This window comes from Oculina patagonica, chromosome 6, assembly GCF_052425735.1.
Source record: "Oculina patagonica isolate OP01 chromosome 6, crgOcupat, whole genome shotgun sequence".
In the NCBI taxonomy this organism is placed as follows: domain Eukaryota; kingdom Metazoa; phylum Cnidaria; class Anthozoa; order Scleractinia; family Oculinidae; genus Oculina; species Oculina patagonica.
The window spans coordinates 18693970-18717203 of NC_135763.1; the positions used below are offsets into that span (position 1 = coordinate 18693970).

The window sequence follows — 23234 nt, forward strand, 5'->3', positions numbered from 1 at the left end:
AATACTAATTCTCCTTTCTAATTTTCCTTGCAATGTGTTGAAAATGTAAAGAGAAATTATATTCCCATCACTTTTGGAAATAAAATGATTTGTCTAATTATGTCTATTAACTGCTAGAATGTCAAAAAGTTTTAAGCTTATCACATCATTGATAACTAAAGAATCTGCAGTACATACAATTCTCGCAGGTTACGAAGTCCTCTGAAGGATTGCCTCGTGAGAAATCTGATGGAGTTATTTGCTAGAGATCTGCAACATGCAAAATAAACTTACGTTAATTTGACACTTTCACCAAGAATGCCCTCAAACTGATAAATACAGCAAATTAATAACTTGATAACTCAATGTTATAAATATATTGTTGAAGTCTAAAAAGATGGAGCACGTTCTGAAAGGAATTTTACATTGCAACAAAAAATAAAACCATTATTTTTGCAAAATTTTAAAAGATCCCAGCAGGCCAAACTTGAAAACTGGAGCCTCGCGCTTTCCTATTTTTCCAGATACCGTTCGGCTGCAAATCTAACTATTATTTGGGGTTTCCAATAAATTCTGTCAAAAGAACCTCTCGAAATCGTGCTTAAATTAAATTACAGTTTACTCAATTTACAGATCGCTTTGCAAAGGTTTATTCGATATGTTGGTGATCAAGAGAGGTGAACTACGATTAAAGCAAAACGCACGCATTGCAATACTTACAGGTATCGAAGTGAGGTGAAGTTTTCAAATGTTCCTGGAGGAATCCTGCTAATATCATCTGACGATAGATCACTACAAAAAGAACAAAGCAAACAATTCAATTAGACTACAATCAAATACACGCAATATTTATAATGCTGGGAAACCGCCAGAGAAAACCAACCCGAAAATGACCAATTATCATGTTACCTCGACCTTCGACTTGCAACAAGTATAAAATTGAGTGAAAATTGATAATCGTGAGATAGTTGTAAATTCTTAAGATCTTCTTGAAGTGTATTTTTGTGGTTGTTGTTTCATTTCTTTCGTCGGTTCTACAAATACCACTTTCATCGTAAGTAAAGTGTATTTCAATCCACTGATAATACTAGCGTAAGTTTAGCCTTAAAACGCCGAGGTATTGAAACAGACAGCGAGGACATCTAAACGAGTGATTCTTTTCGTGTGTCATTTTGATGTATTGGCAAAACAAGTTGTCACAGTTTTAATCTAGCCAGGTACATTGATAGACGACTTTTTAAGCATACATGACATGATGTATTCTAAAATAGTGTCTCTGTATTTATAGTATACAGACAAGGACTTCTCATTTGTTTGTCCACTTTTGTTGAAAACACGAATCTGCAAAGTGTTCTCTTCCGAGTTGTGTTCACTAGTGCAAAGTTTCGACGGGTTTCAGCGACCACGAGCGAAGTTAAAATAAACAACCTTGTAAAAATATTATTCAACTGTCGTAGCGCACTCTTTTCGTAAGGCGTAGGGTAAATAGCGCAGAAATCAAGCCTTTTATCTCCTTTTGTTTATTTATTTGGTAGAGTTAATCTTCAAGGAGAACAACATTGAACAGGCCACACTCAAAGTCAGAATCCCGCGATGTTGAATTTCATTCGCGGTTTTGCCAAACTCAAAACGGAACTGACAATTTAACCACAAATCGCTTGTGAAAACATTGTTTGTAGCATTAATAATTTGACCGAGATCTTTCTTTTACTCTATTTTTTACTGTAACTAACAAAAAAACACTGGCATGCTTATCTTAAAACTGGTAAGAGTCTGGTAAAAACTCGTAAAAGAAAAATTGTGACTATTTATTTCTACTTAGTTATTTATACCGACAGTACCAACAAAGTTTGGCTGTTTATCCTCTTTTTCAATTCCGGATTACAGAGACTTACTTCAGTTACTTAAGGAACAGCTCGGATTTCTTCAGTATAGACATTTTTTGTTTCTAATAATCTGCCTTAAGCATACATATGTTTTACGTTTGGCCACCCACCAACCTTAATCCTGACCCAGTAAAACATAAGAAAGATTAAAAAATGTCTCCGTTTGACTGTTTATTCATGAGGTCACATCTGCGTGGTTTTAAAAGATGACCTGGCCGTGGAAATACGACACAAAAAACCTTTTTTACTTTTCAACTGTAACAATAGACTTAAATTTGGTTCTCCGTGTCTTCGAGATTTCTAGCTCAAGAAACACTGGCAGCAAAACGCCATATATCCTTTACAACGTTTCCACCTATAATTTATTCCTCATTGTTCCCCATTAAAATTCTTTAGACAACCGTCGCTAACAAATACACAGAGCTAAAAACATAAATTTTACCCAGATGTTGCTTTTAAACCAACCAAAACCTCCAAAATTTTACTTTGTAAGATGGCGATTTTCACCGCATTAGTGATGTTCTAAGCCACAGAACATCTTGATCCGTATTATCAGACTGCAATCGATCACACTGTGCGATATAAGTTTTGTCTACTTACAGCCGTGTGATGTTTGCGGGTAATATTTTCTTCAAGATCGTCAAATCCTTCACTCTGCATCGAATGGTCTCCCCACAAGTACACTGTCTCGGGCAATCGAACGCCAGACAAGAACTCAGTGATGCGAGCATCGCGACAGCAACCAGAACGAGCTTCATCTTGCGTGTTCGAGTTGCGATCTGTTTGCAAACAAAACGAGAAACGAATCATTAAATGCACAGCACCAAGACAATCGCGTGAGATCATGACAGATAATGAGGGAATAAGAGTGACGTTAATAACTCATACCAAGCTGATAACGAGTCGATAAGCAGATTTAAAGACTGCTGGGTGAATTTTGAAACCAGAAGCGCGCGTTTTTCGATCGCCATCGCTCGTTTTATTTGGTATAACTTACAAATGTCACAAAATCACTCTCGATAAATGCATCTACGTTTCCGTGATGCCTGGATAGCATAGTACACAAGTGTGAAATACGAGATTTATCACCCAAGTGTATAATGCTGTGTTTATTTTAAGGGGAGATATGGATATCGTTCCGCCCAAAGCCAATAAGTTTGTAGTTGGTTCCAGCTGCCTACACCAGGCCAATATCGGTAACAGGCGAGCGAGTAGTGCCATTGTCACGACAAAGCTGAAAATAATTAACGCTGCGACAAATGGCGACAAACTCACGAACTTTTGTCTTTAGTGACAATACAAAAATCTTTTCAGTAATTTTTTTCCTTCAGTCTAGAAAATTTGCAACTATCTTTTCATATTAAAATACCTGTAACATTGAAATCGTTGTTAGCTTTTGTTTAAATGGTCACACTTAACTGACTTAAGATATTTTTACGATTCACAATTAATTAATTTCAATGCAAAAGTTAGACAGCTCAAAAAAACAATAGCGTAAATGGGTTAGTATAGGTCTTTGTCGGATGACCTGAATTTTTGTATAATGCTGCACAAAAAATGAAAACACGAACTTAAAATAATTTATTGATTACGTAGGTTCGACCGGACGTGAAACAAAATTCAGTTTTTACGGCTTTAACAGTGTAAAAGAACTGCAATTTATTCAAATATTCTTGACATCGTTGATTAATACCAGTCAATTTTCAGAGATCCAGTTGATCTGTCAGACTAGAAAGAACAAACCACGTTTGATGGGTTCTTGATGGCTATTAACCAATCAGAACGACACAAGCACTTCTAAAGACTTTCACGTCAGTGTCACATAGCAACGTTCCTGTACGATGAATTCCGAACAAAAAAATTAAGACAAAATAAAATGGGACTACTGCAGGTAACCAAACCACCTTACAAAAGAAAAAAATCCAACTTTAGTTTTCAGGTCAACAAATATTCCGTTGCAACTCAAGGTTTCAACTTGATTTGGAGTTGAAATTCCGTCAGAGTTTCCCTCTGCAAAATGTGATTGCTTTTTCGCCCCGGATACAAAAGTCGCAGCGCTAGTAACACTTTCACACCATTGCTAAAAAAATGTGCAGTGCCCCTTTATTTTAAAGCCGTACGTTTTAAACAACATCTTTACAACAGGTATTGTTTTTCACGTGGCACAGCTGAAACAAAATGTGTGTTTGTAGCTGTTTTTCATTCTTTTCGACTTCTGCGTCTAAAGAAAGAATTTTAGCCGAAGAGAGCATTTACTGAATCAGGGCCGTTGAGGATGCTTTCATGTATTTCATGATGTAGGGCTAAGCCCAGGTGTGAATTAGCAAAGTTACTAAATCATGTTTAGTTCAAGCTGAGATTGAAGCCATAAATACCTTAATAAACAACTGTTTATTATCCAAAACGGCGACTTAATGGCTGCGATAAAACTGATTTTGCACGGCAAGTGATATCTATTAGAAAAAACAATTGTAGATTCAATTTTTTTAGAGACCATGGTTCCATTTTTTACGGTCTGAAAGCATTTGCGGGCATACATATGCACTGTAAAGTGGGACATTGCACAAAAATCCGGTAAATTCAGGATGTCCATGGTATAAAGCTATCCTTATTATAAACCATGATTCTTTGCTTGGGACAGAAAGAGCTACATTACTTGTTCTGGCAGTTAACACATGCAAGCGTTACAAATTGCATCAACGAAACCCCCATATTGAAAACATTCACAAGACGAGTGTTTTTCTTTGCAGGAAAAATAACACGAACTGATGCGATACGCCTGACTCGCGAAGATAAAGCGATAATTTAATTGTCGTAAATTGACAACAATTTTCCACAAAGTTAGTTGTGTCATGAGTGTCAAACTGCCACGGACGATCGCAAAGACGTACCTGTTTGTGTCACGGAAGCGTTAAATCCTTGAATTAAGGCAAACCAAAGTTAGACGATATATAACAAGCTAACCTTAAGTATCAGCTTTAGTTGTTTTGCATGTATTCCGCGCATTCATGCATTGCCTACCTGTATAGTGGCTCAAAAGTTTATATTTTTGCCAGCCGCCCGCAATTTAAATCGATCCGCTGAAGTTGTCAACTGTTTATCTAGATAGCAGAACGCCACACAACGCCTTATTTCTTGGCGCTCAAAATAGCTCTCTTTATCTTGCTATGAATAGTGATATTTTTAAGCCCGTTGTTTTGTAGTCACGTAGGCATGATAGGTCTATAATTATGTCACTAAAGAGACAAAAATCTTGTCTTAACTCTTGTATTAACGAGGACTACTTTTTCTAAGTGTTAACTTCGAGTCACTAGAGAAAATTGTTAGTGTAACAAATGATGGCAGAAACTGAACATGTTTACCGAGCATTTTGCTCTGTAATTTCTGAAGCTGATATTAACGTCAAAGAATTTAACAGTCTCCAAAGTTAAGCAAATAAGGTATATCTTTATTAATAAGGTCTCAAACAGTCCTGAATTTTAATATTTTTAATAGCAAACCCTTTCCGAGGTGAAGTTTACTTTCAGATACTTGGTAACGAAATCTTTTGTTTGTAAGTCGAAAGTTCAGAGCTTATTACATGTAATATTAATAGAAACACCTCAAGTGTACTTTTGGAACACTTAAAACTTGTATCGAGACTGCTTTAAAGGAAACACAATGTTTCCAGAGAGAGAAACAGTATTGTAAACATTCGCGCTCTAAGAATGCGCGCGGTACGCCAAACTGTCGATCAAATGACTTTGACACATTGGTTTTACTGTCAGTATATATTATTTGTTTCGTGCTGATGTTATCATCTTCTTAAACTTGCTTCTAATCTATGATCGTTATCAGTTAAAACAACAAAATCCACTGAATGTCTTGAGCGAAACCGCACGCGATGGGGTTTGCCGTTTTGAGGACAAAGTAAATCTTTGCTTTCGCTGTGTGGTGTGTTTCTGATAAACGTGGAATGTAGAGTTTAGATATGTGTGACTTGTATCGCTTTATGTGTGGGTTTCAAGACATTGTTCCACAAACTGAAATTAAAAGCGAGTTTTAATTAACCTAATTAACTACTGATTATCATATCAAATAAAGTTTTTAATAGAAGAATCTAATTCTCGTCTGAGTTGATTTATCGCTCGTCTCGGTGCCGTAAATCCAGTCAATTTTGACGTGCTAAGAATCACACGGCTTTAAAAGGGACGCAAAACCTTATGGCTTAGCGAATTCCTTTTTGAAAAAAAAAAATGTTTGGAGGTGTCTTGGACCACCTGAAAGATTTCACCTGACTTGGTCTTCGTATCAATAGACACACAAAAAATTAAGCCTTACTTCAACAGTGAAAATTCTTCTCGTAAATAGACGTCAATTTGATCGTAAACGGCAAAATGTATACCTTACAAAAATGTGAGTTAATTTTACCGACTTGGTTTACTCTCCGCGCACATGTGGTGGCCAATTGCCGGAAACATGCAACCATGGAAAAATAAGTCTTGTTTTTACAGCATCTCAGAAGCTACCAAACATAACCAACTGTAAAAACGTTGCAGTTTATATTGTTGTTGTTTTTGCTGTTTAACATAGGCATGTAACCATTTGATATTCTTGGCAGGGAGGAACAAATTAGCTTACAATTCGTCACTGTTTTCTGCAATGACCCCACTGACCCATTTTCGACATTTTGTTATTCAGCAGTAAGAAGGATGTTTTACTTTTCTTTTTTTTTTCTTTTTGTGCTCTTTTTGAATTCTCGGTTGTACGTTTTTGTGGCAATATAATAGGGGATTAGTTTACTATTTAACAGATGGAAAGATTTAGTCCCAACCCAAGGAATACTTGGAACTTTTCCGAAGGCTCTCGCTGTTTGAGCTGATATTAGCCCGGGGACATGACCCTAAAATTAAAAACAGATACATTTGTATTTTCGCACGTATTTTGTTGTTTTCCTTTTCTTTTTCGTGTTGGAGTACAGAAAACGTACCACAACCAAATAAATATTTCAGGTTTGCAAAAGAGAACATTTGGTGGGGGGGGGGGGGGGTTAATGACATTTGAGTGTGTATTTATGTTGCAAAAAGGCCTCTGCCTATCTGCAAGTAGCTGTAATTTCTGCTCGTCTTTTAAATCTACGGCACAATTTAAGGAAAAACACTTGACAAAAAGTATACATCTACTTGTCTTATGCTAAACGGCACTTAGTAGGTCCTCAAGTTAATTTTGAGAATACTCTTTGTGTCACAAATCTCCTTCCTTAACATTTCAAGGAGAGAGGGAGAGGGAAAATGTCCAACGTTTTGGATAATTGGAGCTACTAAATGCATTTGTTTATGAGGAATAGCATACATAACAATAAAAGCTATCACTGACCCGTGTTGGATGCTAAGGGCAAATGATTTCAGCAGCTAATTTCCAACCTTAATTTGAATCGTTCTTGCAGATTAAAAGCCCCCTGGCTCTCAGATTTGTCCCACAAGATCCGGCTACGACCATTATGCTAAGTCGCGAATTACATATGCACATTTAACATTTTGAGTATCTGAACTTCGCCACATGCAGCCCAATCACAAACAACAACGTGCGTTATGACGTCACGAGGAGTGTGTCGTTATATCTTCGTGATAACGTCACTGAAGTGTATTCGTTTTAAGATGCGTGAAAAAGATTACCTAATAGCTATGGCGCGCGCCAAGCCCGTGCCAGATTAAACCACAATCGTTTAATCCGTGATGGCCTATACGTCGACGAGATAGAAAATGATTAAAAAGTCTAGAAATTTGAATTCTTTAAGAAAACCTGTTAAATGATCAAATTCTCGATTTTACCAATGAGAACTGTAGCTTAAGTAGCATGTCTTTTCTTCGTTATTTAATAAATTTATTTAGATAGTCTTTTCTGAAGTGGAAAAGCAATGGATAAAGTTAACCGCGAAGAAACCAGGTTCGAATCGTGCTTAGGATTTAAGCTACTACGCCCTCCCGAATGCTCGCTAGACTGTTGTGTATAGCTCACATGACACGAATTTTCCATGCCATTTTCAACGAATAGCGTGTTAACAGTAAAGTAAGCAGTTTTCTGCTGGCTTTAAAAGTAAAAACAAATACAAGATAGTTTTAAAGGACACGAAAAATTTTATTGTTGGCGCGGGCGTCACCTTCGAAAAAACACAGACCGGACACAGAAATGGAACAGCGGAAATGGATCGTTAGATCTTTGTGTTTTTGATCCGGTTAAGGGAGTCACTTTTTGTTGCTTTATACAACTTGTAAACACTGTTGTTGATTTAGAACCTTCTCCATGACTGCGCCCTTAACTTGGACGGGAATTCCTTAACTCCCGGGGTAGTCAATCGATAAAAATTGATATCGGAAAATCAATCGATAAATCGATATCTATCGATAAATTGATTTTAAACGATATCGATTGTATCGGTCAATCGATAAAAATCGATACTCACGCCGACAAGGTGTTAATTTTATCGATTTTATCGGATTCATCGATCGCTATCGGAATCGATAAAAGTCATCCTGTTTCCGTTGAGGGAGCCTTTGATCGTAACTCTTTGAAGGTAGATTTCAAAGGCGGCAATGAAATGATCTGTTGAGAAGCACTGTATACAAGAGACAAAGGAGACTGCATCATGATTTTATTACTGATTTTATTGTCCGATTGGGGTTACAAACGCAAACGTAAATTATTTTCCTTGTCCGGCTCTGCTTCAAGGTTATCGTCCAAATTTTCTTTTTTTCCGGGCGCGGCATTAATAAAATGCAAGTAGTTTACGTTTTCACGGATCATATCAGATCTTGTCATATCTTGAAAATAGAAGTGAGCCAAAACAAACTGAACTAGCACAACATGTGACGGAGGAGTACAGAACATGAACTCTACTGACTCTACAAGTTCTACAAATGGAAACCACGCAGCGAAGAAAAATGACCTCTATCTAGACACTTCCTAGACCACAATCAACGCGACTCTATTTAATACATAATGCCTCCATATAAAATAAAACCCTCAGAAACAAGTCAGAAGCAACATATAACGGCAAATGTACAAATGTCACGAACGTAGGAGTCTTGTAGGCCCGTCGCGTAACCTTTATTTATTTACTATCCAAAGCGGATTTCAAATTCAACACACACTGAGTATTACTTAAAGTTTGTAGAAAAGATGTAGTAATTTTTACCGATTAACGAACAGGGAAGTTGTTATAAGTGTTTCTGCGAGCTTTTTTAAATATCTTTTGGTGTTTTTCATTCGAAAAATGGTACGATAAATTTCGATATGTATCGATAAAATCGATAGCCCTGATTGAAAAATCGATAATTATCGATTACTCACAACGAAATCTTTTATCGATTTTTATCGATTTTTGAAAAAATCAATCGATTTTTATCGATTGTCATCGAATGTTATCGATTATCGATATTATCGATTGACTACCCCGGGCTTAACTCCGGCTTAACTGATATGATCAGAAACTGCCAGTCACTGGAGATAATTAGGTTTCTTTTAAAGACTTATCTTTCCAAATAAGCCAGCATTAATCCCTATTGATATATCAGTTTTCTTTTATCAGTTTAATCCGGGGTTTGTTTATTACAATGCAGCATTCGATGTTACGCATTTTGAAATAAAACTGATTTTAATTATTGTCGCAGAATTCCCAGACCCAACAGCAACTAGTCGGTGAAATAATAAACGGTTTTGTACAAAACGTTATTGCTAGAAGAAAATAACGAGACAATGATAAATAGCAGTCATTTAAGTTTGCATACCTCACCAAGTTTCGACCACCTTTTGTTCCTGTTTTAAAGCGCTTTAGCCACACTTTATGGAATTATCATTTTATTTTTATTTTTAGTTTATCCTTACCGGAACCGTTAAAGAAAGTCTAGAAATAACAGATGAATAGCATCTTATGTGATATGTAAACATTTTACAAAAGCTCTAATAGCTCATCGTCATAGGAAATCGTTTTAAAGAAAGTCTAGAAACAACAGATGAATAAGCATGTAAACATTTCAGTTCCAAAAGCTATATATAGCGATAAAGTTCCATACATAACTTATTGTGATTTAATCATCGCATGAATTCTATTGAGCGTGTGGGTGGCTGTACTGTTTATAGCTTACTGGAAAGAAATCAACTTTTGTGTGGGTCTAGCCCTAGATCATCTCCTGGTTTCTCCTTTAACAAAAAATTACAGTATTCGCGACAGAAAACGGGCTAAAAGTCAACGTTAGTCCCATTTATAATATTACCTTAACATTTTCCTAGATAGCGATCAAAACTTACAGGACTCAGACATAAGTACTAGGAGGCTTATATCAAACAATAGAAATCGCTTGGAGAGATTTTGGAGGATCAGTCTGTGATTATAACCTGCTATTGTTTCATAACCATTAATCCTTCAGCAATCAACTGGAATTTAAATCTATGGAAATGAGGATTTTTTGTCTAGACATGGAACGTCTTTTCTGGTTTTATTTTTAGCGCAATTTTAGATTGAATGTAGAAAGCAATTACGTGTTTGGTTTGGTTTGGTTTTGCACTTGCTGAGACATCTAACTGCTCAAAAACGTCGTGCACTGGGATCTAACGAACTTGATCAAAACCGACATGTCGTTATTTCAGCCAATCAGAAACTAAACCAAACTAGCCAATCACTAACACGCATTCTCCCGCGCTCGGCAAGAGTTGCATGTTTTTCCTTCGAGGTCTGTTGTGATTGGCCAGATCTCTGATTACATTGGTGCGTTTTTTTTTTTCCAGAACGGAAGAATGCACGAGAAAAAACTTAGAGACCATTTCCCTAGATGCTTTGTTAACCTCATGTGTGTGTTTTGTTAACCTCGTCCCACTCCCTAGCGTCACATTGGTGTTAAAGGGCAATTTGGAGGCCTGTGTTACGCCGTGAAAATCCTGGGTACGACTGAATTTTGCTGTAAAGTTTAGTAATGATTGTGGGTTTAAAAATTACTATTTTGAGTGCATAAGAGATCTCGCATTAGGTCAGTGAAGATTTTTTTCTAGATTTTTCTGAATTTTCTTTGAGATGTCCATAAAATCAGGGCTAGGTAATCTAGTGCCATCATCTGATTGTAGATTTCGCCGGGTTATCGCGATCTTGGTTTGCAGCATAACGTATTGAAAGAGCGACTGCAGTCTGTATGTCATGAAACAAAGTGTTGCGCGGGCTAATTGAAATTACTGAAATGAGTTTCCCTTTGCACTTGAAAGGTCACCTTATCCACAAATTCAAACACAATATAAAATACTCGATTTTTTGTATTTCTACGCGTTGTCAACTCTCCTGTGGTGAATGTAAGAGATACCCAGCGAGTGAGCGTTGAAATCACAGAGAGACGCCCAATTCCCCTCGTTCCTGTACGACTAAACTAATAAAACACTAGCAATAAACTGCCGGGTTTTTGTTCTCTTGTTCTCTTGCTCTCTATTCTGATTTTTACATTCATTTTATTTCGGCTTGGTTCATTGATCTTTCCTTATTTCAGTTATGTAATTAACAATGTAGTGTGGTATTTCACGAGTTGGCACAAATATGACTCTAATGGCATTGACTATGTTTGGTTTTACCTTTTGATGTACCGACAGTTTTTCGGCGAAGATCTTAAAACATTTCTGCGAACGGGATGGAAATTCTCTGCACTGAACATATTTGTAAACTTAGATTCAAAATATATAGTAGCTTACTTTTTTGCTGTATTTTACTTAGTGCATTTTGCAGAATTGTTACTGATGAAGGAATTAAGTATTCTGAATCAAAATGTTTTAGTTGTGGTGATCAAGTTTTTCTCCAAGACCTGCCGACTTGAATTTCTTATCAAAAGTTACAGAGTAGCTAGAATTTAACACTGCTTGCATCAAGTTATCGGTCAAACATTCCCACGACACTACGCTTACGAGACCTCACAATAGAGCTCAAGATCAAGAGCGCGTCGCTTGCGGTTTTTTAACAACTTAATATGTTTACCCCCAAAAGGAGATTTATCAGTATTACAGATTGGATTTGACTGTTCTGTGGCTTCCGTTTAAATATTTCATTTCCCACTAATTGAAATGAGATGGTTAGAAAAGTATTTTTACAGTTGGCTTCCAGGCAACGTTGTTTAAGGCGGAAAAGGTGGACAATGCACACACACATATACCTTGTGGGTTCGAATTATCTACCACAAGAATTTTCGCAATAATCTGAGAAATATGCACGGTTCAAAAATAGAAAATAAGCAAATAAATCAGTTGTTGGCGACCTTCATCAAGGTATTTCGCGACATGATGGGAAATATGTTTGATTGCCTTTCCTTAAATTACTAAACCACTTTCTTTGTGGTTTTGTTTCCTCTAAGCCTTTTGTAATTATCGGTTTATGAACATGGAATCATGATGCTATTAACGCGAGCTTTTATTCCGGCAACGCCAGCTTCGAATTCCCGTTACTGTAATGCATATCTTTTCTTTATTTTACTTCAGAAGAATTCGTGGTTTATGAGACTTTAAAATCAAGACGTTTTGGGGGGAGGGGTGGGTAGGACGATAATGTCGTTAATTCTAAAATGAGTTTTATACTCATACACTCTTTTTTGTTCAGTAATTCATATCGGCACGAAAAACGTTCCCAACATTGTTTCCTTGTAAAAACCGCAACTGGGGTTTTTGAATTTCAAAAATTACTGTTACAAGGGCATCTTCCGTTGGTCCATTCCTCGCTTTCTTTTTTCCAAGTTTTATCGTTGTTCGTCGCTAGGTATTGCTCATATTTTCATGCGTTAAATTGTATAATCCCTCTTATAGTTGAAGATCGTAATATTCCCTCTTTTGTTTAATCGTTTCCGTATTTCTGTTCCATCAATTTTCAAGTTATCCGTTAATTAAATTTGTAAGTCCTTCCTGAGGTCAAACCGATTTCGACATTAAACCGAATCTGTTTTCTAGCGTTCCTTTCGGCTTTCTGCTTGCAGCGTAACGGCATGCTTTTCTAGCAATCAAATGGTTAAAACAGAAAAAAAACAGGAGCACTTTACGCGAGGATCTACTATAAAAAATTACCAGATTAGTTAGGAAACATTTTGCACTCCTTTTTTTGCAAAACCGAACACAAATTGCAAATTGCAGTTTGTCATTTTTCTTTTTTCCTTTTTTTGCACGGATTTGGTAAACCGCAAAGGAAATGCACTACACAAAATATTTAAAGGTCATGTGAAAGCCTAAACATTCGCCGAAGCAGTAAACCTGAATAAGCCTTTATAAAACAAAAAGTTTACCGCTTACCTTTTTCAGTCGGCCGGTCCGACCTTTATACTTTATTTTAATTTATTTTTAGCGGAGATGCCCTTATCAGAAATCTAAGATAAGTGAATTGAAAAGTGATAATTCCATTTTCTATAAAAAGATATGTCGAAACGCTAAAGAAAGCGGCAAAACCTATTATTGATAACTGTTCAGTCGGGAAGATAACGCGAATATAGACTCTTTATTTCACGGTTATTCATGCGTTAGTGATTTAGCCGGTTTCAATGCGCTATTCAGCGATGTTGTTCAAATACACTTTCCACCGGATGTTTAACCGACGGAGATTTTGAAATTAATTTCTTTGGGGACAGCTAACAATGTGATAAACTAGAAACTGCCTTAGATTACGGACAAATTCAGCGATCTTAATTCTGTTTCAGTCTTTTGTTACCGTAAAAAAATGGAAATCGGTCGATTTCGACCGTTACACGAATCGACACGTCACTGACATTAAAATGGGTTTTTATTGAAGGTTAAGCTCAAAATGGCACGAAAATCCATCAAATAAAACCTCCCTGGTTTAGAATAATAAACAATAGAGAGCTGGTAGAGTAATTTATGAAATAGGCGGTCAAAAAAAGCACTCTCTCCTTGACAAAATAAACATTTTGCCCCTCTTTGATAGTTGTAACACAAAGTAATTAATATTCGTTGATGACAAGTTTAAGGCCAGCTTTCTCCCATCTTTGTCTCTATTTCCTGTCAGTGACCTTAAGTTTTAGGTTTCTGTGGACTTCTGGCTTTGAAAAAACAAATATTCAAGAATTTGACCTGGCCGTGCCAGATTAGCTTTGAGATGGACGAATTAGTACAAGTTTAAAATACGTTTGGGAGTGAACGAAAGCCAATCGAATCAACCGTTACTTTGCAGGTTAAAAAAGAAAAATGTCCAGAAGTCAGATTGGTGTTTTTCAAAGCATCGTTGGGATAGCTTGTTGTTTTTGTAGTTCGAATGTTTAAGGAGTTTAAGTGCTATGCAGTTTGCAGATTCGATCTTTCAACACATCCTCTGCGTACCATCTCGTTGGGCATTTAATAAAGCAACGTTTTATTACGTTTAAAAAGCAATAGTCGATTCCGTATAGTAATCTGTGTTTGAACAAGTGGCACAATTCTCCCGCTGATAAAATAAATTCAATTGATTAGCGAATACTTAAAACAGTGCTGTGTAGCACGTAGAAATCTGTATGCTCTGTCTACAAGAAAGCGCATCTGCTATCTCAATTGCAGTTAAACTTGTTGATTTCCTCCAAACCCAGAACAACCTAGAATACTCTATTTTAAAAATCTTTGTTTTCTGTTTGATGAGATTTATACTTCGAACCTATACTCCATCCAGTTTCTTCACATTATCAACTTAGCCTTAAAACTTTCATATCGGTCTTAAAAGTGTAATTTCCCGTTTGGTTCTCTCCTTTGCAAACTTCGCTTCGACTTTATCTATTTATTTTACAAATTAACCGTACATGTTAGAATTTCAATAAACGTTACTTTAAATTCATAACCGCCGACAACATCGAAAGCTAATTCCTCAATGGATTCGTTAAAATTCGACATACACAGTTTGGAACAATTTCAGCCTTGGATAGTACTTTGGATGGGTTTGCTTATGGCAAGAAAAGAATTATAATTTATATTGGGCGAAATCTTTGTTGTTAAGCGTAATCAATAGACCAATTTATTCTTGCTGTGCTTTGTGAATGAAATACACAACAAGAAGAATGAACTGTTATGAAGTTCACGACCGCAGAAATGTATACTTTGTATTTTAAATCTCGTCCCGCGAAAAGTCAGTGCGTTTTGGCGTCTTTTTATAGCTTGCGAAAAGCGCACAACATTGAAACAACTCACCGATTTCCCAAATGACAGCTCCCAAGTTCACAATCCAAAATTCACCGCTTTGTTCTCCTGTAACCACAGGCCCACGGTCCGGTACACTGTCAAATTCATTCAAGGTTTCCTGTAAAAAACACAACGTTAGTATATGTGTTTTTGAACCGATGAAAAGCCCTGCGTCTGACCACAGTGTAATCAAAGCTATGAAACTTGACTCTGCTTAGCTGGCAGATGTTCCTTAGCCTTGCCCCTGATGCAGATGCGGGTCAAATGAAGTGATTACAACGCTGTTTCCTTAGCTGCGATACTTCTTTACAAGGAATTTAATAATCTACAGCAACGGAAACGAGTTTAGCTGCGCTAACCTTTAAATTCACCCATGCGTCGCGAGGCGCGTACCTTTCTCGTGAATTCCACGATCGCGCTTCCTTCGACGATCAACGAAACAAGATTCGGTCAAGATTTCGTCGCGTCTACGCTACTTAATAAACGCGTCGCATTAGCTATGCAAAAACAGCGCGGATTTGATTGAAAGAAGCCCTGGTGCCACTTTACAGGCTGCGAATGTTTACACATTGTCAACAATACATTGTTGTTGATGTATGAAGCCTCAATTGTCTTTCGCGGGAAAACGCAAACATTACGCGCCAACATGGCCGAAAGGTCGGCCAAAGTTTACATTTAAAAGTGCAAAATTAATTACGTTCAGGCTGTTTTAATTGTACAAGGAAAGAAATCGTGTTTGGCAATTTCCATCTAGATCGGCTCAAATCCCTTGAGTAAATCGAATTGTATTTCTCATCTGCGATCTCCGAATTCAATTTACTCCAAGATGTTCCAAGAGCGATTTAATTATAATGCAAGCCCGTTTTCAAAAACAATCGCCAGGGATCCAGATTAAAAAAAAAACTTGTAACTAACTTACAATGTAATAATTAAGTAGCAGACTTAAGTACAGAAATTTGAAAAAGTAAATCTCTTTTCTTTCTTTCTAGAAACTAAGATTACAATAATTTTCGTGAGAAAGAAAAATTATGTTAACTGACGACGCCAGTTTTCTTTTTTTGCCTGCATTGACGGTTTAGTGAAAATAATTTTACGTTGTTACTATTTCGAATGTAACAAGCAATTTTCCAAAATGTACAAAAAATACGGACTGTACATAGGTAGCTATCACGGTTTTATCCAAGTCCAGTCTTTTATCCGCAAAAATATAACTAACGAAACAATTTTCTGGTGTTTTTGTAAATTATACGAAAGTTACAATGGAATATTACCCGTGAAAAAAACTCAGACTTGATTCGGCCAGGATTTTAGTTGCCTTGACTCATGAAGTATTTTACCAGACCGGAAAAGCTATTGTAATTCAAAGTAAACGTCCAAAACGATCAAAGTTTGGCATCAACATGAGTTAGTTCTTGAAACTGTAGCTATTTAATTAGTACACAATGCACTTCCTGTATTATTCAAACACATGCGCGCGACGAATGCACTTTCAGAGAGATGTCTATAGCAATCTTTCAACTTGTCCTGGTATATTAATTGGTCAACAAATAAATTTCCGAGCAATACATCGCAATTCTGCATAAAATTCTTAATTGAATTATCAGAGATTCCTGCAATGAATATTGTAGACATTTTTGGTGCATGTGTAAAAATATCGAAGCAGGTCAAATTAAACAATATATATATAGTATCAAAGTTTTAATCCATTATCTTTATCTAGGTGAACTAAAATCAAAGTTAGTGTCGTCCAGCTTTTTTGTATTGTTGCATGTGCTCTTAAGTTCTCCGTTTAAATTCGGTTTTACCAAATAATATTTTTAGTATAAAGCAAAGCAATACATAGGTGTGTCGTATTATTTCTTTACCTCCTCAGCATCTATAGACATAGAGAAGAAAAAAAAACTGCTTTTCCGCTTCTTATGAAACTACAATATTTTGATTTTGAAAGTTTTGAATTTCTGTAATCATGTGGTAGGCCGAGGTTAGCGGAAAAACTGAAACTCTGATTGAATTGTTTACAATTATTGTTTCTTTTGCAGCTGCTCCATATAATATTGTTCGAATTCGAGTTATAAATAACCCCGATTATTTTTAACCTGTTGACGAACTGTAACGCGTAACTTCAAATTGTAACTTTTTAAAAACTTTTTGTACTATACCACGCGCAAATTGTCATTCACTTACCAGTCAGTATTCACTGTCAGGTCAAAAAGATAAGCGCTTGTCGGACTGTTAGCACGCGCGCGACGACTAAACCTTATTAATATTTATAACAAGAGGTTTGAGTTGCGAGTGGCTTTGGTTTGTTATTTTAAAAGCAACTGTGTTGCGGTCTCGCCTGCCCCGGAAACAGGAGGCAACCATTGCAATGATACATCCCGGGCGACTTTTGTGGTTTTTGAGAAGCTCGTTTGTAATTTAGAGTAATCTCTTTATACTGCGATGTGAATGGACGACTACAAATGGCGGTCACTTTCTCAATGCAAGGTTGCAAACGTTTTCCTTTCTTATTCAGGTGATAAATTTAAGAAGATTATTTTCAAAACAATGTTAACGAATAAACGACAAACTGATAAACTGCAGTCGTTTGGCTTTGTGTATCTTTTTTGCAGATAGCGATGCTATAGATTTATTTATATTCTCTATTTCCTGAAATCAGTTATGAGTACTTTCAAAAGTAGCGCCTCAATTGTTCTAATTTGTCTAGCACTATTACAGTGGCGTCAAAAAGATCTGTTCGAATTATTTTTGCACGCCGCAAACTTATTACATATCGATGAAAACTCTTCGTAGACAAAAGAATGCTAAATTTAACATTATCAGTTTACAGTAAAATATCAGTTTTATAAACAAGCATGAAGGTTGAGCCAAGAATAACTTATTTGTGTGATCTGGGTGATTAGAGTTCGTGGCTTTTGTTTGAACTGAGTAGTTGAGCACAGTGGCCATTTCCGAATTTGAATAAAACAAAACAAGCATTAAAAATAGAGACATAATTCACTACAAAACAGGAAAGAAGCGATACAACCTGGGAGAGTACAATAACATTATTTATATCGGTCGTAAAAGGAAACATGCATGGGTAAAATTGTTTCAATGGAGCACAGGATACAAAACGGATGAGAAAGCAGGGGATGTCATGAATAACACTAAACAACTTTCCGTTGTGGGTGGCTTGCTGAAAGGAAACTTATAAATAGCGACAAAAGGAAAAAATCAACACTATCTGAAAGACAAATAACAGTCAAATCAGAAAGACGAAATCAAAGCCAACTGAATGCTAAAAAGCCAATTAAAAGCTAAAATAAGAAGCCAACTGAAAGACAAAAAGGCAATTGAATGCATGAATAAAATCCAACTGAAAGCTTTTAAAGCCAATGAAGGCATGAATAAAAAGCCAACCGAAGGCTAAAATTACAAGTAAAAGCCAATTGAAGGCTAAAATAAAAAAGGCCAACAGAGCTTAAAATAATATAAAAAGCCAATTCAAAGAAAAATCAAAAGCCAACTGACAGCTAAAGAAACCAAAAGGCCACGACCACAGTCACTGTGGTCACAGCCTAAGGCCAACAGTTAAAACTAAACATAGACAGAGAGATATCACTGCCGCCTTTTCCTGTTATGAAAAACGGTGTGGGCTAATAAAATATATACTGAACTCGTTGGCTGTATTCACTAGGTAGCGCCAATTTATTTTCATGTACTGCTGATTGGACAGTGTCATTCGTGTTTTCTCGCGATTGGCTCTTGCAGCTCTAGTCTAATCAATAACGATGGTTTATAACTTGTATAAGATAGTGCTATTTATTATAGCTACTGCGATCGATCGGCATGCCACGTCACGGGTGCTTCTTTAATGTTTTTCCACCTTGTACACTTGCCTACCGTATTGTTTTGAGTTTTCCTTTAATTGCAATATAATTTTGTAAAATGAATAACTATACCATAACATAGCTCCTTCGTAAAACGTAGAGACAAAAAAAGCAAAAAAGGTTAGTTTTACCGGCAAAATCGCATCATTCGTCCTGCCAGCAAACATTGAGCTATTAGAATTTACCTGAATAATACTTTTTCCAACTTAAACTGTTACATCAAAGACCGTAATGACAATCTTCAAATCTTTAGATTTCCGTCAAACTTATCTTTTACATTATCCATGGTAAACAGTTAACTTCATCGCTTCCTTGGAATAGATAAAAACGTATCTCGTTTCCACTGGAAAGTCCCATATAACTGGGTATTTTTGCTCATAACGACAACCGCTTAAAGTTTCAACATAAGTATTTTGGCGGGAAAGCAAAATTTCATCACAAAAGCTTGGTTTTGGCTAAGTTATAATTTGTTCTTCATAAAAGAAGCCGCAGTTAAGCTGCTATAATAAACAAGTCCATAAAAGGGCGACTCACTCAAATGCGTTCATTCAAAGGAAATTAAAAATAAGGCTAAAAACAATCAGTGCTGATAAATATAAGCAATCATAAGCGGCGCGCCAGAGACAAAATGGCGCCGAGAAGAGAGAAAACTCTTCGCACAAATATCACTTGTTGATAGTGTACTAGTTTAAGTTCGTGGTAAGAATTTATCAGGTAAAGCTTTTAGTGACGGTGTGTTGCTTAATATATGTTTATTTTCTGGTATTGTGCAGCTCCAAATGACCCAAGTGAAGATAAAAGCGACCGAAAGAATGTATCGATTTCAAGTTTCAAAACAGAAGTGAGTAATGAATTGGCAACAATATAATAACAATATAGAAACAAATGCAAATGAAAGCTTAAGTTTGAAAGCAGCTGACGAAAATCCTTTGACTTTGAATAGATTTTCGTGTTTGCATTTAGGTTCTATACACTTTCGACGAGACAAAAAAAGAAGTCAATATGTTACTTGTGCGCGTGCAGCTCAAATTCAAATTTGCGTTAAGTTAGAAAAGTTTAGCCAGAGCAAATTGAAATAAGGTCTTCTCTGTAAACTATTAACAGCTTTTACAGCTTACCTACTTTGCGTTTTCAACTTGGCGTGCGTGATAATAATAATCACTCCAAAAAATTCACAGCTGCAGACTTTTTTTGGCCTTTGTAAAATTCTTGCAAATGTCACCACAGTAGTTTGTTATGTTTTCTATTCATACAGCAACAGGGAAACTCAGTGAGGCCTAACCGGAAATTTCTAGAGGAATCCGCCTGTTAGCGAGACCTATAATGACCAAATTGACAACATTTCTGTGGCACACCAATGTAGCTCTTGTAAACGGATAAGACAAATGCCAGCCAATATATAAAAGTGAGCCAGAGTAAATCGAATTTCCTCTCACGCCAAAAAACGGACAATGCTACGCCATGGAGTCTGGGAAACATGTCATACAAACGAGTTTCCGGCGCCAGACTTCAAATCTAATTTTTACCTCTTGCAAACAGGAAATATGGGCCATAAAAGCATAGAAAGAGAGGAAATAAGTGGAGAGTCAACAAATGTATGCAAATTACACATCGTATGATATGTTACTTATTTCAATCGCACCAGAATAGGGCTTCAATATTATTTTATGAAAGTAAAAAAAACGGCTTAGTTTTGCCTCCATACATTTAGTTTATCGAACTATTACCTCCGTAGAAATTTGTACTCACTCTAAGAGAACTCGACCATTCAGCATGAAATTGACATTGTGTTCTATTTCGGATTCATTCCAGTGGCTTTTTCTTGAACAGTACTTAAACAACACGCAAATCTAAAATAAGAGCAATATTTGAAATTTTTGGGGATATGTTGCTTTCCACTACAGATTTTTACTATTCCAGCAACGATATATTCACGAGCTTCCATTCACATGTATTCCAATTGAAAAGATCACTTAAAAGATTGCTACTCAAATCTGCATCTATGTTTACACGATTTCTTAATGCTTTGTAATAACCCGACTCGAATTAAAAAGCTCTGCAAGGACCGTAGAAGAAAGCTTAAATATTTTACCATACAAAATCACAAATTGAGTCGCATTTTGCTGAAAAGCAAGAACAAACTGATTTCGAAAAACATACGGCAAGAAGTATACTTTACATTAACACCTTCTGATTAAAATAGCAAACATGGCTTCGAGATTTGTTTTTACATTGCTCTCGATCTGTTGTTGCCAAGTTAGATCCTTGATTCTAAATCAAACGTTTAACTACAGAACCAATACGTGCTCGACATAATGTTCACATTGCTCAAAATTATTATAACTACAAGTGTTCTAAACCGTTTAGTCGACACTGAATTTGTTTAAAAAGTTTCTATTGTGTAGCTCCGTCTTCATGCCTCGTTGCCTGCGAAATGCGGTGAACCAGGAATATTTATGATTTTTACTTGTAAATATTGTTGCTTCAGTGTGGGAAAATTGCTATCAGCGATTCTTAGCTGGGTTTTTATTCGTAATACACCAAAATCGAAGTTAATTATTGTGTTAGTTTGGTAGCAGGAAGCTTCCCAAAACAACGATGATAACTTCATGTCCAAATGCAAAAAAGACCAAAGTAAATGTGTGAGAATGGAGCTCAATAATTAAAGCACACGGAAGATCTTTGAGCAAACATTGTGGCCTACCCACGCCGACTGAAACATTTTCAATTTATATAGTACACGATTGTTGATCGTGCGATTTTTGCTTGAAAGTTCGCGCGAATCTTGCTAGGCTAAAATCAGTAATCTGTGATTCGATTTATTCTTGTCAGCGTGAGACTTTACACACTATTCAAAGACAAAAAAGAGTGTTACAAGTGATTTACACAGCTAAATAAATTTCTCTGTCGAAAACTCCTGGAACTAAACTTCGAACGTGATTGCGAAAGCGCCGAGTAAAAAGGTTAATAGCCAAAGTGTGGCCGGTGGATCTTACAAGAAAATTGTACTATACCTTATGCCAGCTTCAAGCCACCAATATCTCAACTTTCGGGATCTTTAAGCGCTGTAAATTTGTCGTAAAATTTGCTCCACTCCACACTGTTCTTTCTAGTGCAGTTTCCTGGCAAGACTTTCAAATAAACTCTTCGGCTTCCACCACGACGATCCTCGAAAAGCGAGATAATTTTTTTGCAACGGACTTGCTTTCGGTTCGATTTCGTTGCCACAGCAGACAATGAGTGCACGGCTTAACGATATGCAGACGCTCCTTTAGGCATTAAGGCGGCGATTCTTCTCAACCTGTCACAGAACAAAGGCTAAGTCTTTATCGACGACGCTCTGGGGTCTTCAAAGTTACGCTCCAGTAAATACCAAGTTGAAGTCACTTTTCTTATTTAAATGCGGTGTCGTTAAAACGTGCGCTGACAATAGGCCCAAAAAAGCCGTTGATAATAATAAGTGTGTTTTGTCATGCGTCGATTCACACACGGACTAAAGATCACTTGATGCGTACTTGCGGTTTAACAGTGTTTAAAAGCAAATAGATCATGTCAGACTTTGAAGAAATTTAGAAACAAGAAATTAAGACATACCCCCTTACATCAATCATGCCGTCCTTCATATAATAAAGTGACGCTGGGTAAAAAATACCAATGTACGAGCTCTAAAGCCATCATATTAATAGACCTAAGTACGCAAAAATGTCGCTAAAATAGAAACACACTCGAAATGTTACGTCTTCAAAAGCCTTAAAAGTATTTAAATATACTAGCTTTATGTTGCAAAATTCGCCGACAAAGCCATTTTTTAATTTTTCTTCGATAAGTTACGCGCAAAATTGTTTTCTGAACTTTTACTCACCAGGGAGCGTGCTGTTTCAATTCACCTGTTGTAGCGTATTCAGTATTCTGCGGGTGTTAATTTAGAACAAAGAGCGACTGAAACAGAAACCATTTATTCGCTTCATCATGTGGAATCAAAGCTGTCGATACTAAGCACGACATAAAAAAGCTAATAGCAGGTGCCTTTGATCGCAAAATCGCCTCCTCGATTTTCAAAACAACACATTTTGTTACTTTTGTGATAAAAAAGGTTTTATATTAACTCTACATTGACTTAATTCATATTCTAGGCGATGAACCTGCTGGATTTTTTAACGAAATGTATCGCAACGTTGCAACTCGAACCGCATTAGCTTTTGATTGGGATTGTGTCTTTCAGTTGGTTTGCTTACTTCCCAGAAGCTTTAAGAGCCGGATCCACCGCACGAGCAATTTACCGCCGCGTAAAAGTGGTCACTTTAATTTCTCCGCCTTCCAGACTAAGTTCTCTTGCATTGGCTCCAAGCAATGG

At 36.6% G+C, this 23234-nt stretch overlaps 1 protein-coding gene across 5 annotated transcripts in view; it reads right to left on the minus strand.

The window, feature by feature from the left end:
* The window catches only part of LOC144657470 (uncharacterized), a 25322-nt gene extending 3189 nt beyond the window's left edge, over positions 1-22133 (minus strand). Inside the window, exons 1-5 of one of the 5 annotated variants that reach the window (XM_078517807.1) lie at positions 21895-22133; positions 15018-15126; positions 2466-2644; positions 700-771; positions 178-249 (exon numbers count right to left, since the gene is read on the minus strand). In XM_078517807.1, the coding sequence (XP_078373933.1) occupies positions 178-249; positions 700-771; positions 2466-2623 (302 nt within the window). In that variant the 5' untranslated portion in view covers positions 2624-2644; positions 15018-15126; positions 21895-22133. Of the gene's footprint in view, positions 1-177; positions 250-699; positions 772-2465; positions 2645-7220; positions 7438-15017; positions 15127-15367; positions 15475-19998; positions 20018-21894 lie in introns of those variants that run through there. The other 4 variants (XM_078517810.1, XM_078517809.1, XM_078517808.1 and 1 more) reach the window with 4 other exon arrangements.
* Between the last annotated feature and the right edge of the window lie 1101 nt (positions 22134-23234).